The 18,185-nt window shown below is 43.7% G+C and overlaps 2 protein-coding genes across 2 annotated transcripts; both read right to left on the minus strand.

Annotated features, from left to right (window-relative positions):
* Positions 1-4,874: 4,874 nt before the first annotated feature.
* On the minus strand, positions 4,875-8,048 carry LOC123116068 (plant cysteine oxidase 4). Its single transcript, XM_044537076.1, has 6 exons — positions 7,835-8,048; positions 7,120-7,336; positions 6,502-6,650; positions 6,089-6,236; positions 5,415-5,618; positions 4,875-5,310 (listed from the first exon to the last, which is right to left on the minus strand). The coding sequence occupies exons 2-6, from the start codon at positions 7,217-7,219 to the stop codon at positions 5,195-5,197; spliced, it is 717 nt and encodes a 238-aa protein (XP_044393011.1). The 5' UTR covers positions 7,220-7,336; positions 7,835-8,048; the 3' UTR covers positions 4,875-5,194.
* Positions 8,049-10,843: 2,795 nt separating this feature from the next.
* Positions 10,844-14,486, minus strand: LOC123111698 (uncharacterized). Its single transcript, XM_044532546.1, has 4 exons — positions 14,310-14,486; positions 12,991-13,152; positions 12,448-12,890; positions 10,844-12,367 (listed from the first exon to the last, which is right to left on the minus strand). The coding sequence occupies exons 3-4, from the start codon at positions 12,862-12,864 to the stop codon at positions 11,084-11,086; spliced, it is 1,701 nt and encodes a 566-aa protein (XP_044388481.1). The 5' UTR covers positions 12,865-12,890; positions 12,991-13,152; positions 14,310-14,486; the 3' UTR covers positions 10,844-11,083.
* Between the last annotated feature and the right edge of the window lie 3,699 nt (positions 14,487-18,185).

The following is an 18,185-nucleotide window of genomic DNA, read 5'->3' on the forward strand; positions in this document are numbered from 1 at the left end:
CATAATCCCGTGCAGCATTCTCGAACTAAGCATATTGAAGTTCGTCATCATTTCATTTGAGATCATGTTGCTAAGGGAGATATCAAACTTAAGCATGTTCATACCGACAAGCAATTGGCGGATATATTCACTAAACCACTTGATGAGAAAGTGTTTTGCAGGTTGCGAGGTGAATTGAACATCATTGATGCCTCAAATTTGCAGTAGAAACTCCATGTGGATGCATGCAAGGCATGAGCCTTACTATGACTAATACTTGACCATTCTCTTATGATGATGATCACATGTCTTGGATACTCTTGTACTCTTGCATGCTATCTAACCCTTGTAGGAACTTGGATAAGCCCAACTCTATGAGATTGCAGCTCAATCACACTTTAAGCAATCTCTACATCTCCAAGTCCCTACAATGGTGGATGAAGACAAGGAAGCACGAATCCATTCAATATATCCTTTGACAAACTCCTTATATAAAATTTCATTTGGTATCAAATTTCATGATTGTCACTTTGGATATAAGTGCTCTTCCTTGCAAGATTAATCCATGTAGGAAGATGAACTTCAACTATAAGGGGTGCTCCCATTTCTTGATGGTCTACTTCAACTTGAGCACCTTACACAAGTTCAACTACATAACCAAGTTCAACACCACCACCCAAGGTATGTCATTCCATCTTAGAGAACCTTAACCCCAAGACATGGGTCAAAGCAACTCAACAAGACGAGAATACATCAAAATGATTAAACAAAAAATGGCAACCCCATTTTGAGCTTAAACGATGAGTATGACCTATAATCAAGTGTCTTCACTTGACTCCTAAGTCAATATACTCCAACATAGGTGACTTTGTCGCCGACCAATTCTAGATGAAGTTCTATGTTGTTTCTTTGAGCCCTTGCATTTGTCTCATGCATGCTAGTTCCCCTTTCAAAAAAAACTTCATCTAGATATATTTTCTTTTCTCTATTATTTTTTGCATTCCCCTGCATCCAATTCATTGCAAATCATTCGGTTAATTCTTTGCATATCCTTGTGAGATCTTATTTGCCTAGTGAGCTAAGGAGACAAGAAGTTGCTCTCTGGGTTGAACTCGGTCTCAACGGATTGATTTCTTCGGCTGAACCGAATCAACTCGGTGCCACCGATTGCAACCACTCGGTGCTACCGATTTCAGTCCAGAGACAAAATCTATGCCACTTGCATTCTGCATATTTGTCCCAGCTCCACTCTTTGAAACTTGTCCTCTACCAGCATCAATATTACACGTGGCTTTGAAATGTGACTCCAGGACCAAACCTACTTGACTCATGCTCTAGAAGTCCCTTCTTGGATATTGATGTCAAAGGGGGAGAGAGAGAGCACATCAAAGCTTATCACATAAGAGAGAATGTGCACATAAAAGCTTCTCCTAATGCTCTTATTCTTAAGAGGAAAGTTGTCTCATGTCTTCAAGAGGGGAAAGACATGATAGCATATGTTATGACTTTATCTTGCTCTGGTTATTTTCTTGTTTGCTCTGATTTTCTGCTACCCCATCTGCTCCCATTATCCCATGTCAGATTCAGGGGGAGAAAGACATATAAGGGAAGAAAATCTGTAGAATTCATTGCATATCTTTATTCTTTGGGACATGTCAATATCCAAATAGAGTACCTAGTACTCACACTCTACATGTCATCCCAGTCTTGGTATTCCTGTGTTCTTTAGTTCTTGCTCTGTCTAGTAGATGTTCTTGTCTTATCTAACCTTGTTTACATATGTACATCTTCTTCAAAGCTAGCTCAAGACAACAAGGTAAGTATATGCATCACGCTCATGTGCATGAAGATCTCTTGCTATGGTACATATTGTTTGCAAGAGAGACTCGTGAACATGAAGGTATATTTCTAGTATCTATATCATTTGCTCTGATGCATATAGCCAAGACAGATGTAACTCATTGCTTGCTCTGACATGTTTATGCATTCTCATACTCTTATGATCTATTATCACATAATTGCATGCATGTAGGGGGAGCCAATGCATGTTGCATTTCCTTCCAAAGCTTTACTTGCCATTCCCTTATATCTTTATCTAAAGCTTTGATGTATGTTGTCATCAATTATCAAAAAGAGGGAGATTAAAAGCACAAGTGCTCCCTGGGTGATTTTGGTAATTCATGACAACATATCACTTGTTGGACTAATACTTATACCTAGTATATCTCAGATAAGTTCAATGTTGGAGTGGCATGGACATGGACAAGAGAATGTGGAACCCCTTCAAGATGCTAAGGACAAATATTGGCAAAAGCGCAAGACTCTAGATTTTCTATTTTAGTGATCCAAGATCACATTGAGTCCATAGGAAAGCCAATACTATTAAAAGGGGATGAGGTGTTGCTTAATGGCTTGCTTGCTCAAAGTGCTTAGTGATATGCTCCAAAACCCTCAGCCACTTTCTCACATCCACATATGTCCTAAACCTAAATGTCAAACTCGGCCCCACCAACTTTGTCTATCCGGTGCCATCGAGTTTCATCTTATTCAGCCACTGCCAAACCCTAGTCACTTCGATCTCATCGATGGGATCTCAGTCTCACCGAGATGGACTTGCAAATTCTTTGTGACCTATTGCAACAAAATCGGTCCCATCGAGTTTGTGCAATCGGTCCCACCGAGTTTGCTTGATCAGTCCTCTGTTTGCTTATTACCAAAATCGGTCTCACCGAGTTTGAGTAATCGGTCAAACCGAGTTGAGGTTTTACCCTAACCCCTGCACATCGGTCCCACCGAGATGACCATATCGGACCCACCAAAAACTCTAACGTTCATATTTTGACCTGAATCGGTCTGACAGAGTTTGCTGATTCGGTCCCACCGAGTTTAGGAATCCGTGTGTAACAGCTAGATTTTGTGTGGAGGTTATATATACCCCTCCACCCATTATTCATTTGCGAGGAAAGCCATCAGAACATACCTACACTTCCACTACTCATTTTTCGAGAGAGAACCACCTACTCATGTGTTGAGACCAAGATATTCCAATCCTACCATATGAATCGTGATCTCTAGCCTTTCCCAAGTTGCTTTCCACTCAAATCATCTTTCCACCATAGCCAAATCTGTGAGAGAGAGTTGAGTGTTGGGGAGACTATCATTTGAAGCACAAGAGCAAGGAGTTCATCAACAACACACCATCTATTACCTTTTGGAGAGTGGTGTCTCCTAGATTGGTTAGGTGTCACTTGGGAGCCTCCGTCAAGATTGTGGAGTTGAACCAAGGAGTTTTTAAGGGCAAGGAGATCGCCTACTTCATGAAGATCTACCCTAGTGAGGCAAGTCTTTCATGGGCGATGGTCATGATGGGATAGACAAGGTTGCTTCTTCATGGACCCTTCGTGGGTGGAGCCCTCCGTGGACTCGCGCAACCGTTACCCTCCGTGGGTTTAAGTCTCCATCAACGTGGATGTACGATAGCAACACCTATCGGAACCATGCCAAAAATCTCCGTGTCTCCAATTGCGTTTGCACCAGTGGCGGAGACAGGGGGTGCCAGCAGGGGCCCTGGCCCCCCTAACATCCAAGATTTGTTGATAATTTACTTGTGAACAGTGTAAAATTAGTCATTAGTTGTTGCTAAATGTCTTCTTTTCAATGGTTTGGCCCTCCCCAACCCGATTCACCATCACTCGGCCCCCTCGATCGAATTTTTCTGGCTCCGCCACTTGTTTTGCACACTTCAATCCCATCCCTTTACTTTTCTTGCAAGTTGCATGCTTTATTTTCCGCTGCTCATATAGCATGCTTGCTTGAATTGTATTATGTATGCTTGAAATTGTGTTAATCTACCACCTCAACTTGAAAAACTTAAAAACTGCCAACTTTGTTTGTTGAGGGTCTAATCACCCCCCCCCCCTCTAGACACCTCTTCTCAATCCTTTCACTAGAGAAAAAGAGAAGCTTGGGAGGGAAGAGAGGAAAGGGGGAAGGAGAATTCAGATTGACGAAACCTGCTCCCAAGCTGGAGCCAACGGAAAACGAGCTTTGATCACGCCATGGTCCTCCCATGTAGCTAATGTTTCAGGCATATAGAACCACTTGATCAACACTTGTAACAGAGAGGATTGCCCATTTTTCACCAGATGACGATCCAAGATGGCTTATGGAACGGTTTCAGTTATATCCAACTCCGCTGGATATGGCAGATCAATGAAAACTAGTGTATGATTTGGTATTTGTTGCTTCAAGCGAAGACACGCGAAACACTGGGTGAACTTTGTTGGATAGTGGTAGAGCCAATTCATAAGCCACTAACTCCACTTTGTTGACCACCAAAATACTTGTACGCAGGTTTGGGATATGGGCAAGCTTCCACAATTTGTTGAGCATAAGGGTGAAGCTTCACATAAACCTGTTCTCCAATTTGAAACTCACGAGGAGAGTGACTTTCATCAGCATAATGTTTAATAATATACAATATTATTAGAATCAGTTGTCATTTCTTTTTTCCCTATTTTCTACCCTTGTACTTCTCTACTTGATTTTGTGTCTGCTGAATGAAATCCGAATGGCAAAAAGAATTTCGGGTGAAGCGGCTCACTATGTTTTTTTTGGCTTAATACACCAATAAATGATAACAATGTTTTAGGGAACACAATGAAGATTCATACACACACTACACAACACAACCGAAGGTTGGACTCACTAAGGTTTAAAATTTACGAAGTCCCCATAGACTACTCACTATTGATAGGAACACCGCTTTCAATTGAAAAAGAACAATCTGCTTTGATAAGATGAACAGAGCGTCAAATCTGAGGTTGGTGGCAGGTCACAGTGTGTAGTTAGGTCAAGACACCAAAATGCAAACAACTCAAGGAATACAACGCACATGTTGAAAATATTCCTGTCAGCATTTCCAAGGAAGGTTCATATTGAGAGGAAGGCTCAAAAGCGCCTTATGCTTGGTACATATAGTTAGATGTAAATATTTTGCCAACATGTTACACACCCTGAAATATACAATAACATCATCTTACAATAGTTTTATCAGATCAAATTCCCAAAGAGTGCCTATAAATAAAAATTCAAAGAGAACAAAAGACAACAACCTTTCTGCATTATGTGTATCTGTGTGCTTCTTGATATATAACTTAAAGTGTTAGGGCAAGCATAACTATAGCGCCGAGCACGGTATCAACGAAATATGAGTTCACAGGTCCAAAGTAGGTCCTGTGTACAGGTCTCTTCTAATAACAAAGCTGTCACAGGGCTGGTATTCTTCCAGCCAGACAAATTCAGACTCCCTTGTTCGGTCCCATAAAATGCCTGGAGAAACAATAGAAAACATGTAAGAAATTAAGATCCTGAAGCCACATCATGGTCCCATAAAGCATGGTTGTTCTTCGTCCAAGGGAGATAACAGCACTGACCCGATGGGGCTGATTTTCGGCGTCTCCGGAAGTAGGAGCAATGCCTTCCATCCTTTGATGAGTAAGGAGGCGACAAGATGTCCAAGATAGCACAGGGAGTGATGGCTTTCAGGGCATGGACATTCCCACCGTCTGTTGGACGAAGCACCATCGCCGCGCAAGGCGCAGATATTTCACCATCCCTCACAACCTTGGCTGGTCTGACTGCCAGCACCAAACAAGTTTGAAATCAGTTGTGCGTGCGTGTTTCAGTTGGAAACATTTGGATATTATAATCATGTATACTTTAGTACATCAACAGAGCTGAGCGCAGATATTTTCTGATTATGACATCTTAACGAAAAATAAGAGTTTCCATTTACGAACTCTCGGTCTACAGCAAAGTCCAAGACAGACAAATGCAGTACTGACAGCAGTGGCAAAGAAAATTACATTTAGCAGAATTTCTTATAGCAGAGGGGATAAAAAACCAGATATAACCTCAAAAAGTATTGAGGAAATGAAACAGTAAGATTCATCTTAGGGCTTTTGATGTATCTGGACCATATTTTTTGTGTTACAAGGTTAAAGAACTAGTGCACACTCCTCATAAAATATTGTACAATCTCAAAACTATGATGCATGTATGAACACCTAAAGAAAACAAAATCAACTGTGATCAAGATAAGACCTACCTTTTGATAAGTTACCGGGTTCGTCTATATCGATCCAATCATACGCTCTGACATGCACTTTACCATAGAGAAGTTTGCTGAGCACAGTCATGCCTGGATGGTTATGCAGTGGAATGATGGATGATGCTGGTATGCAATATATTCCAATCTGCAGGGACAATGTGAAAGGACATTGGGCAACCTCAAAACAAATAAAAAGCACAAGAGATAAAGGAGGACTAACAAATACTCCCTCCGTCCCAAAATTCTTGTCTTACATTTGTCTAGATACGGAAGTATCTAACACTAAAATGTGACTAGATAAATCCGTATCTAGACAAATTTAAGACAAAAATTTTGGGACGGAGGGAATACATAAGTGTTGCAGATACAAATAATAGCATGACAGTGGGTAAGTAGTTGATGTGGCTTACAGAGAAGCTTTTGCACTCATATATATGACGATATCTGATCGCTGGGCTTGAATGGAGCACTGTTTTCCTATTCAAGGCCCGTGGTCTTCTCCAAACACGAACAGCTTGTGCTTCACACTCAAGTCCAACATCAGAAGGTGTGATCATATCTGTCGAGGTGTAAGGTAAAGTTCATGAAAATCCTACTGCCAAGCAAGTGTGTACATAATTATATAATTATATGATGGTCGACACAGGTGAGGTAAAATGTCAGAAAGACCTAACAGGGCATTCAAAAGTAAAAAGCAGTTCATATGTGAGGTGGACGTTTCAAGCTACTTTAAATGAGAGAACAAAGTTGAATGAGGCTATGATTACAGAAGCATCAGAAAAAGTGAAATAGGTGCAACGTCACAACCTCCTCTGCTCACTTATGTCTGAAGTTTTTGTTTATTCAGGAGAGCATGGGAACACATCCAATAACTAAGATATTAATCTAATTAGCAGTAAAAAACTTAGTATTGACACATTGTGCTCTTCTCCAAGCAGCGCAGAAACACATCCACAACCACAGTATATGTAGTAATCAACAGTAAGGCATTTAGTTTGGTTACCGCTGATTCTCCATGTAGTTCTTACCTAATACAGTACGAGCATTTTCGACGGCTTCAGGAGATGATGGCCCTTTTTCAAATAATGATACTTTGCAGACCTCATAAAGCTTCTGGATTGCAGCCATAGAAGGCAAGACCTTATATAAGTTAATAAGTTAATAATTTAATAAATAAGTCTCAGCCCTCAGAAGAATTCACTCTGAACACATTCTTCCGAGACAGATAGAACAATCCTTGACAGCCTGTTCCAGTAAGAAAAGAGAATTAACGTCAACAAATGTCGGCAAATGAAGACCCACGCTGCATTTAACTTGTGACCAATTTGTGAAAGGAAAAGAGAAGGCCACTCATCCTCCTTCCTCTCCCATTAACAGGTGGCTAACTTGTGACTAATCTTTTTGTATTACAGTGGTACAGATCCAACCAAAAACATGAACACCAATGTGTTATCGCCGTAGAACATGACATGAACACTAGTGCCTAGATTTACCTAAACACCATATACGAAATCAACATTCTGTACCTAGATTTACATGAATTAGGATTTACATAAACCCTAATTACACATGACCACTAGTGCCTAGATTCGGTCCATCCAAACAAGAAGGGATTCTTTTTAGAATTACTGGAGTTAAGGAGCAGCTCAAAGAACAGGGATATAGATGGATGAGACCCAACCGAGCAATAGGAACAAACCAAAATTGCTGGATAGAACCAAGAAACAGAGGCAACGGGGATACCTTGGAAGGGGCGACGAGAGAGGAGAAAAGACGGTCCCCGTGGAGCTCTCTTCCGCTGCTCATGAGCGACTCCCCATCTTGTACTTGCATCTTTCGGTTGGTGAAGAAAAGGGCACCGTACCAGAAATGATGTCGAAATTTGAAAGACAGATGGTCTTCCTTTCCTGTTCTAGAGGATGGCTGACTTCCCATCTTTGTAATTAAACTTTTTCACCCGCAAAAAAAAAATTAAACTTTTTCATGCTTATTTTTTTGTTTTGGAAACGCCAAATACAATATAGACACGCACACATCAGCGCAAAACCACACGCTTTTTGCCATTTGTGCCGGTTATTGAGAATTTTTCGTTCACTCAGAAACACGTTTTGCCATTGTGCCGGTTGCTCTCATCGTTCCATGGCGGAGGAGTTGAAGAATCTACTTGCTTCCATACAAGCGGAGAAGTGGAGTAGCCGCATCATAAAGCCCATTCAATCTTTCTTTTATAAGAAATATGCAACGGTGTTTAATTACGCCTTGTGTGGATGGATGGACTTGCGTCGATTCTTTGCTACTTGTGCTTCACAGTGAGTCTTGTTTAAGCAAAAACACCTATAAGCAAGCGGAAGAAGTAGCACATCCTCCATCATCCCTTTCAAGTCCTTTTCATGTTTATTTTCGAAAAACAACCCATATATTAATTGATGATAATATTCTTGCAATCGTCCGTTATACTAGAAGCCACCATGCAGGATTAGACACTATTTACTAACGACCCATCTAAACAAAAAAGCAGAATTTCGCAATCTCGTGAGCAATCATGTTAGGGCATCCCAAAACTGACCCGTAAATATTTTTGGTATATGTCCACACGTGATCTACGGATATGCTGCCGGAGAGAGTCTTCCAAAGCTATTCACAAATTAGTCCGGTTGGAAGGAAAGAGAGTAGAGGAGGACCATGCATGTGGTGAGATTTATGATGTGGTGTCCGGTTGGAAGGAGAGAGAGGAGAGGGGGGCATACATGGAAAGAGAGAAAGAAGAGGAGGACCACACAGAGGCTTTTGATTGGTCAAGTGGATGTCCGGTCTCCGACAATACCTCCCACGTTTGTTTCTAGGATAGCGAAATCAGTAAGTCCGGACTGCTAATCAGACATATGCAAGTCCTCATTGGATGGCAAAAATGATCTGAACACTATGATTCGGACATAGAGTGAAGGATTGGGGGTCCGCTTTGAAGATGCCCTTGGCATGTCCTTTTAATCTTTGTTTGGCTAAAGCTCTGCAAAAGCTTTGTGATGGCAAACACTTTTTTCTTCAAATCAAGGGGCGTGGACCCGTCGAAAGCTTAGCTTCATTTGTAAGAAAATGCTATTTTCTCTGTTCTAAATATAAGACTTTTTAGAGATTTGAATACGAACAACATATAGATGAATACAGAAGTATTTTAAAGTATAGATTCACTCATTTTGTTTTGTATATAGTTTACATTGAAATCTCTAAAAAGACTTGCATTCAATAACGGAGGGAGTAGCACACAAATAAACAATCAGTTTCCAGAGTGAATGGACGGCGCAGAGTGATTTCAGTTTATAAAGGTATGCCAGACACGCACGGAGTTCAGCTTCTTCTGCACTTAACATGTAGGAATAAAATCCCATGCAGAAAGGAATGTCTCGCCAACCGAGCAACTGACCACACTAGCGGAGCCACAACCAGCAAAAAAGAAAAGAAAAAACAAGCATCCACAATAATCATATTGTAATTAGGAGGAGGCAACCACACATCATGACTAACCATAGGTGGAGGATCAATCCGGTACTCAACCATCACAGCCCTTACCACTACCCTCCGAAGGCGTAGCAGCCTGATAGTCGACATAGTAGGATTAATGACTTCCCAAAAGAAAATAACAGAAAACCTAGATGAGCTCCCTCTCTTCTCAAAAAATTTATTAAAAAAAAGCCCTGGTATCATTTTGTAGATGCCAAGCTCCGCGAAAGAAAAAAAGAGATCTTTGAACGCAGGGGGATGCTCATATTATCAAGCATAACGAACAACCGATCCCAGTTAAGAGTTGAAAAAAGCCTCTTTATCCCGAAGTTCCCAAACATCCATAATAGCCATATGTAATGCATGTGCGCTTTATACAACACACTAAGGCATTGAAAATATCCTCATCTTCATCACCAGAAATAGTACACGTACCTGAGATAGCATGATGTTTCACTCTATTAATAACTTAATAACAAACAGTTAGACGTCACACGTCATGCAGAACCTATAATCTTCTGAAGCACATTAGCTTTCCAATGATGTTCCACAATTTCCTTTTATCCATCTGCCTCATCACTAAACTGCCCATCTCTCATCAAGACGACCGTCAGTGAGACTTGAGGGTCCATTCCAAATGATAAGCAGGCCGCACCGCACAGTAAACAAACCATTTTTTGGTGGTGCCAAGCGACCAAGTCTTCGTAAGTCGTAAACAAGATTCACATCACAAGTTCAGAAAAGGATCCCATTATTCAAACCAATACCCTCCAGTCTCACTACAATTGCCGTGAGAAATATCAAACCATGCTTAGCCAGAGGTTGTGTTCTTCCTTTCCTCGTGAACAGCCATACGTGTTTTGTTTAGAGATTTTACTTCTAACTCGTCACAAGTTCGGAATAGGAAGCATCAGGAAATACCATGTTGTTGAGCAAAATAACCGAGACCAGCATGAACAAAGATTGTTTTGGATGGTCCATGCTTTTTCAAAAATGACCTAATTCTATTTCCCTGAGCAAAGATTGTTTGGAAGGTCCATGCTTTTTCGTTTTGGAGCCATTAAGCTAGAAAACGATCATTTTCTTTCTCAAAAACAAAGACTATATTCCCCGCAAAAAATAATAAAGACTATAAACAGGCCCAGATGGATTAACACTATTTATTTGCAACGGTTCAGCATGAAAAGCTAAAACTCTGTCAGCCACACCTTAGGAACTTGCAATTTGATGCTTCCAAACTTCAACTTCGATCCATCAGCCATCAAATCATGTTCTTCCTCCAGTTTTAGGAACTGGGGAGTTGGTCATTGGAAATCTAGGTGAGAGCTGGATCAAACAAGGGCTGATGAAGGATAAACAACACATGTGGTGTTACTTGGAGTAGGCTAAATCGACAGGTTATAACAACATCGACCTATGTTCCAACATTAGTGCTGCATAAGATAGCACTTCAGCACAAGTGTTTAATATAGCCTACTAAATCAACGATTAATGCTAGCTATCATCTCTACCAAATAATGTCTCGCCCATGCGCTTCACCGCCTTCTCATACTCTGCCTTTTGAAAGTCGCTGAACCTGGAGGTGTCAGCCATCAACAGCTCTGAATACTTCTCATAAAGCGTTGTTTCCTTCTTGTCCTTTGCTTCCTGTTGCTTCAGTTTGGCCAACTCAAGCTTCTCTTTCGAGAGACGGAGCTGCACCTCTGACATCTTCTCCCGATCCTTCATAAGCATGGTCTGAAGATCCACTGCACGTTTGATGTCCTCCTGCACCTCAGACGAACAAGGCAACGCCTTGCCATTGCGTTTTCGTTTGAGCTTTGTCACCTTGCAACTTTGCGCACCTGTTTTGCTTTCAGGAACATTTTCCCTCACTGCTATCCCATGATCTGGCTTCTTGAAGACTTGTGTACCGTCCTTTTCAGGAAGGTTTTCCATGGCTGTTGCTCTATCATGGTCTAGTGCCTTGTAACCCTGTTTAAGTGTTCCTTTTTCAGGCTCATCTTCTCTCGATACTCCCCCATGTTGCAACTCGCTGGACTTCGAATTACCAGCCAACACCTCACTCCCAGGCAGAAACTCATTGTACCACGAAGCAGCAGTCACCAACAATTCTGGTTGCTTCTCTGATATTAATGCTTCATTGTCCTTTCTTTCTGGCGGCTCTATGCTGGAAGGTTCAAGATTTTGATCTGCGTGCAGCAGTTGTACCCCTGTCATCTCCCCTGGATTAGTCTTTAGCATGTTCTGAAGATCCAGTGAGCATTGAATATCTTTTTCCACCTCACCTTTACCTTCATATTTCTCCTTCGCAGTGACGCTACCTTCTTCGCTTGTCTCTTTTTCAGGGTCATCCTCAGTATCTTCAGAGGATGACGTGTAGTCCCCAGACTCAGACAGCTTAGCTTTTCTGGAGGACAAAGACAAGATGTAGGATTTCCATTTGGGTTGGTCCCAGACAACTTTCCAGCAGTGGTTATAAGCAAAACGACGTTTTACTTCCTCAAGATACATCGCCCGTGCTTCCGCATTGAACATCACCCATGTTTTGTCCATCAGCTGCATATTGTCAGACAGGCCACTAGGATATTTTGCCTTGACCTGGCACCAGCAGTCATCGAAGCGGGCAATCTTTGGGATCATCTTATGCCAATGACACCTCAAATGTGCTGGTTCCCTTCTCCTATCTTTAGGGGTGTTGCTGTTGTATGCTGCTATAACATCCGCCCAGTACACGTCATACTTCTTGATCTTCGGGCAATTCAGCCAAATACGTATCTACAGTTCCAGCACAAAGTGGTTCAAAAAACATTTGAATGTCCTAACAACATGAAAAGAAAAGGAGCAAACAATCTTACCAGCCTTATGTCCTCCTCTTCCGTCCAGTGTAATCGCTTAGCAGTCCGGTCAGGTTCAGCAGTCTCATCATTGACTATATCTATGTCTTGTTCTTCTTGACGAGTTTCCATACGTGGGGTGCCTGAATCAGACGCTGACGTGGACGGCATAACTAGAGCAGGTGGTGGAGGCGGCATCCGTGGTGGTAAAGAGTATGGAGCATATTGTGGTTGCACAACAACGTACTGGACATTCGGTGGGTATAGGTGTTGCTGTGGGTATTGGTGGAAAGGGATATTCATGGCATACGGTGGTTGTGAAAGTTGCATATGCTGAGGAAACTGCGGGTGGCAAAAATTCGCAGGATTGGGTATTGATGTTGGCTCATTTGGACAATTCTTACGATTTAATGAACCTCCAGGTGGGCGTGGACTCATTGTAACAACAGGCAATTGCTCTTCTGCTGAAATATCCAATGCGATTAAATGAGCGGGTGTTGCATGGGGAGGAATGGAAGCCTGAACCAACTAAAGTTTTCCATCACAAGATAAATTGAAACGTACCAAAAGAGATATAAGTTTGTAACAGTTGCTTTCTGCCTTCTGGTTTATTACTATGTGGGCCTTGCCTCAAACAGTCAGCAGAAATATGCACACATGATCTCGCTGTACACCACAGCAGTGTAGCAATCCACAGTATAGTGTGTGTTGAAAGGTGTCACGCCCCTGAGAAAACCCATTGTCAAGCAAACATGACAAATTATGTGAAAAATGTATCGAACTAGCAATATATCAGTTCAACCAAACCTCCCAATACATAAAAAGAATGTGGTGCTATCTTCCGAATTAGTGTTCGGAGAACTAGATTAAACTAAACAGCAACTTGGCTGTGAATGTATTCTGGAACACCCAAAATTTCAGATACCGTAACAAAAGGATGCAACCTAGAGTACTCAACCTGCAGACTAAAATTACAAGAATTCAACTCGAGAATTATTTTTTCAAATGCAGGAGCTTTCAAAGTCAATAATCATAATTTATCTCAGAGTTTCCTGAGTTACCTCAGCCTCAGAGCTGCTAAACAGGTACTCACTCCGTAACTTAATATAAGAAGTTTCTTGACACTGTCATAGTGTCAAAAAACGTCTTATATTAAGTTATAGAGAAAGTAACATTTATCTCAATAGAAAGCCACATCATTTTCTTCAATGGAACTGCAAGTTCCACAATTTCTTTGTGATAGATTAATATGAGGAAAAGTTATTTTGATAGCACCTAAAGATCACCACTTAGTTTTATAGAACTAGAATTTCTCAGAACATTCATTAGCATCTAAATATCCTTATCTTTTCTTTATCAAGATTTTGTTGACCAACATCACAGTGCTGTCAAGGGGCTGATTCTACCCGCATTCTCAGTCCAATTCAACTCCCACACAAACATCCTGCCATGAGACGCCACCATGCTCTAATGGGCATCCTCCATACCTTCCATGTATTGGTATTATGCGATTATTTTTAGACAAAGTGGAAAGGCTAACTGCTAACCAAACTAGTCATAAAACAGAACTGAGACACATTGTTGCTAGAAGGAATATAGATACCATCACAATTCCAAATCACCAGAACCCGAGATCAAAGTATGGTGACTATAATTCAACGCATATAATCTGCAAGGAAATTTAGCACTAATCCGGTGGAACAAAAAAAAAATAACCTTGAACTGCGCATCCAATTGGTCTGTCTCACACGATGAGCCCTACCACCTGACGTATCCGACACCTAACCGTACGAAAATCAACGCCGCAACGCAACCAAAGCAATGGTTCTTGTCCATTTCAACCTTGGAGGGAAATCCAGGAGGGGGGGGGGGGGGGGATGTACCGCGGGGAGCAGCAGGGGGGCGAAGGGGAAAGTTTAGTCGCTGTTAATGGATTTGGGATGTCGCCGAACTCGGGGAAGCGGGGCAATACAACGGGAGTGGAGAGCCAGTGCCAGCTCCAGGCCGCAGCTCCAGCCGCCGCTGCCGTAGATCGAGGCCGGCGCAGGCCGCGGGGGGCGGCGGGGGGGGGGGGGGGGGGGGGGGGGTTCGAGGGTTTTGTTTCTACGGTTTGCGCAGTTGCAATTTTGGGGGGCCGCCAGGACGGTGAATCGGTGAGTGGCTGGGAAAGCAGAACAAGCAATTTTGGGAGACTTTTCTCAAAAAAAAAAAGCAATTTTGGGAGTAAATTACAAATTCATTCGAGGTCGTGGAGTCGAAACGTCTGTCTTTCGAGTCCCAATGTGCTAAATAGCACAATAGCATAAAGAACATTTACCATAAGGGCACCGCTAGGCGCCGGCGCACCGGCCGAATGTTTCGGCCGGTCTGCTCCCAGCCGCCCGATCTGCTGTGCAACACCGTCAGATTCGAGCTCCTCTGCTATTTTTTTACCTTGTCCTCGTCTCCCCGAGCGCTCGCCGTGCAGACCGCCCGTCGGGGCCGCCCCACTCTCCGGCACTCAGCTCGCCCCGGCCGCTCGCCGCCCCGGCCGCCGGTTGAAGCTGACAGCTCGCCGCCTCGGCCGCCCGTCGGAGCGCCATGGATGCAGCTCCGCGACTCAGCTCGTCCAGTCCGCTCGCCGCCCCGGCCGCCCGTCGGGGCCGCCCCGCGCTCCGGGACTCAGCTCGCCCCGACCGCTCGCTGCCCCCGCTGCTCGTCGGAGTGCCATGGATGCAGCTCCGCCTCACCGATGATTGGTTCCAGCAAAAAACAGAGATGCCCCGTGGTAGCATTTTCCCGTGTCAGTCGTAGCAAATGAAGACAACGGTTGCAGCAAAAAAATCCATCGGTGTCGCCATTGTAGCAAAAATGTTAAACGGATGTAGCAAAACACAGCGCCAATGGTAGCAAAAAACGAGGATGTTGCAACAAAAATGTCGTCCTTGTCGTCGCCGGTCACAGCTCAGTCGTAAAAAAGCACCATGGCCGCATGAATGGATGTAGCAAAAACACAGACGGTAGTAGCAAAAAATTGACATGGTTGTAGCTTTTATCTCAATGGTTGAAGCTTTTCCCCTCTATGGTGGAAGCTTTTCTGTAAACGATTGAAACTTTTTTTTTGAGCAATGTCTGGGTGAAAACTTTTCTCTATCGTTTTGGTTGAAGCTGTTTTCATCAAAGTTTGTAGCATTTTATATAGATGGTTGTAGCTTCCCTCGATAGCACTGAACGCTTACAGCTTTCTGTATATACGGTTGAAGCATTTTTAATCTTGGGTTGAAGCTTTCCTGTCAACGGTTGCAGCACTTGCCGGCCTGTTCCAGCAAATTTGGGCCGCGGGGTGTAGTCCTGCCATGGCTGGTTGCAGCTCCGGCGTGGCCGGGTCCGGTGAGGCAGGGAGAGCTCCGATGCACGCGGATCCCCGCGGATCTGATCGAGGGCGGCCAGATCTGCTGAACGACGGCGCGCCTGGGAGGCCTGCGGCACGGGGCGATGCGTTGACCATGGCAGCGGGGAGAGAGAAAGAGAGAGATGCGCGAGAGGAAGAAGAGAAAAAGGAGGAGGACTAGTCGTCTCGGGTCCATCGCGCCACGTGGTTGCTCGTGAGTGGATCGCGTCGCGCGTGCGTGGACTGGACCAGCCGAAGCTTCGGCCGGTGCCCCGGCCCCAAACGTTTCCCTTACCATAATCATACAGATTTTGTTGTAGTAGTGGATCTTAAACTTACTTAAGAGCATCTACAGCTAGACCCCTATACACCGGTCAGTGTCCGGTCAAAAAATGTTGATCCAATCGGACCCTCACTTTCTTCCTAAACGTCCGGACTGACCGGCGTATCTCAAACCCGTTTCAAATCTGGGGGCAATATAAGGTTGCCTGGGCATGCCCGGACACCTCCACTCGACCCCACAATGCAGCCATTCAATGTCTCTATCTCTCTTGTCTCTTCACTTATGCACGCCGTTCTCCGCGTGCTATTCACCGCGTGCACGCCGCTGCTCGCTTGCTGGCCGCCGTGTCCGTGCTGCTGCGTGTGTGACGGCCTCCGCGTCCGTGCCGCCCGCGTGTCTGCCGACGTGTCCACTCTGCCCGATTGTCGGTCGCCGTGTCTGTGCCGCCCGCCGTGTCCGCGCCGCCCGCATGCCGGACACCTTGTGCGCGCCGCTGCCCGCATGCTTGTAGGATCGAAAGTAGGTTAGACTACTTGACCAAATAAAACCTAACATTTTCCCAATTTTAGTTGTAGGTAGATTTTAGCAATTATGACAAGTCAAGTAATCAATCTACACATACAATCTTAAGAGTATAGGAGCGGAATGTAAAACATTGCACATGTAAGTAAAGGGAAGGGTTTAGAGAAGGCAAACGCAACGGGGGCACGGAGATTTTTTGCGTGGTTCCAGTAGGTGGTGTTATCGTACGTCCACGTTAATGGAGACTTCAACGCACGAAGAGTAACGGCTATGCGAGTCTACGGATGGCTCCACCCACAAAGGGTCCACGAAGAAGCAACCTTGTCTATTCCATCATAGCCATCGTCCACGAAGAAATTGCCTCACCCGGATAGATCTTCACGAAGTAGGTGATCTTATTGCCTTTACAAACTTCTTGGTTCAACTCCACATCATGTCGGAGGCTCCCAAGAGACACCTAACCAATCTAGGAGACACCACTTTCCAAAAGGTAATAGACGGTGTGTTGATGATGAACTCCTTGCTCTTGTGCTTCAAATGATAGTCTCCCCAACACTCAACTCTCTCTCACACACACACAAATTTGGCTATGGTGGAAGAAGGATTTGAGTGGAAAGCAAGTTGAGGAAGGCTAGAAATCAAGGTTCAAATGGTAGGAATGGAATCTCTTAATCTCAACACATGAGTGGGTGATTCTCTCTCAGAAAATGAATGGTGGAAGTGTAGGCACATTCTGACGGCTCTCTCTTATGAGGAAGAAGGGGTGGAGGGGTATATACGACCTCCACACGAAATCCAATCGTTACACACTTTTGACCCAACTCGGTAGCATCGATCAGAAATCTCGGTGGCACCGACCTGTGTAAAAGATATGAATGCTAGGAATCTTGGTGGGACCGACTGGACCAACTCGTAGGGACGGATGTGCAATGGCTAGGGCAAACCTCGTCTCGGTGGCACCGATTGCGTCAACTCGAAGAGACCGAAGTGAAGCAATAAGGCAACAGAGAGTTGGCAAGCCATCTCGGTGGTACCTATTGCATCAACTCGGTGAGACCAAAGTGAAGCAATAAGTAACAGAGATTTGGAAAGGCCATCTCGGTGAGACCGAGATCCATAGCGGTGGATCCTATTTGTTAGGGTTTGGCAGTGGCTAAGTCCAGATGAACTCGTTGGCTCCAGATAGGAAATTTCGATGCGGTCAAGCTAGAAAGTAGGGTTTGGACATATTGGATAGAGAAAGTGGCTGAGGGTTTTGGAGCAATATCACTAAGCACTTGAGCAAAAAGATCATTAAGCAACACCTCATCCCCTTTCAATAGCATTGGCTTTCCTATGGACTTAATGTGATCTTGGATCACTTACCAAAAATGTAGAGTCTTGATATTTTACCAATCAATGCCCTTAGCATTTTGATGGGTCCACAATCACTAGTTCTTGCCATGTCAATCATTGAACTTCCTGAAATATTTAACTTGAATGGACATTAGTTCAATGAGATATATGTTGTTATGAATTACCAAAACCACCTAGGGATTAGTTGCACTTTCAATCCCCCATTTTTGGTAATTGATGACAACATAT

The sequence above is a fragment of the Triticum aestivum genome, chromosome 5B (assembly GCF_018294505.1).
Source record: "Triticum aestivum cultivar Chinese Spring chromosome 5B, IWGSC CS RefSeq v2.1, whole genome shotgun sequence".
NCBI lineage: Eukaryota > Viridiplantae > Streptophyta > Magnoliopsida > Poales > Poaceae > Triticum > Triticum aestivum.

Bases quoted from the DNA above. Each gene is read 5' to 3' on its own strand.
- LOC123116068 (XM_044537076.1), bottom strand. From the start codon at position 7,219: ATGGCTGCAATCCAGAAGCTTTATGAGGTCTGCAAAGTATCATTATTT. The intron at 5,619-6,088 runs GTAGGTCTTATC...TGGTGCTGGCAG, and splicing joins ACCCGGTAACTTATCAAAAG to TCAGACCAGCCAAGGTTGTG. The intron at 5,311-5,414 runs GTCAGTGCTGTT...TTGTTTCTCCAG, and splicing joins CCGAAAATCAGCCCCATCGG to GCATTTTATGGGACCGAACA.
- LOC123111698 (XM_044532546.1), bottom strand. From the start codon at position 12,864: ATGAGTCCACGCCCACCTGGAGGTTCATTAAATCGTAAGAATTGTCCA. The intron at 12,368-12,447 runs GTAAGATTGTTT...CTGGAACTGTAG, and splicing joins AAGAGGAGGACATAAGGCTG to ATACGTATTTGGCTGAATTG.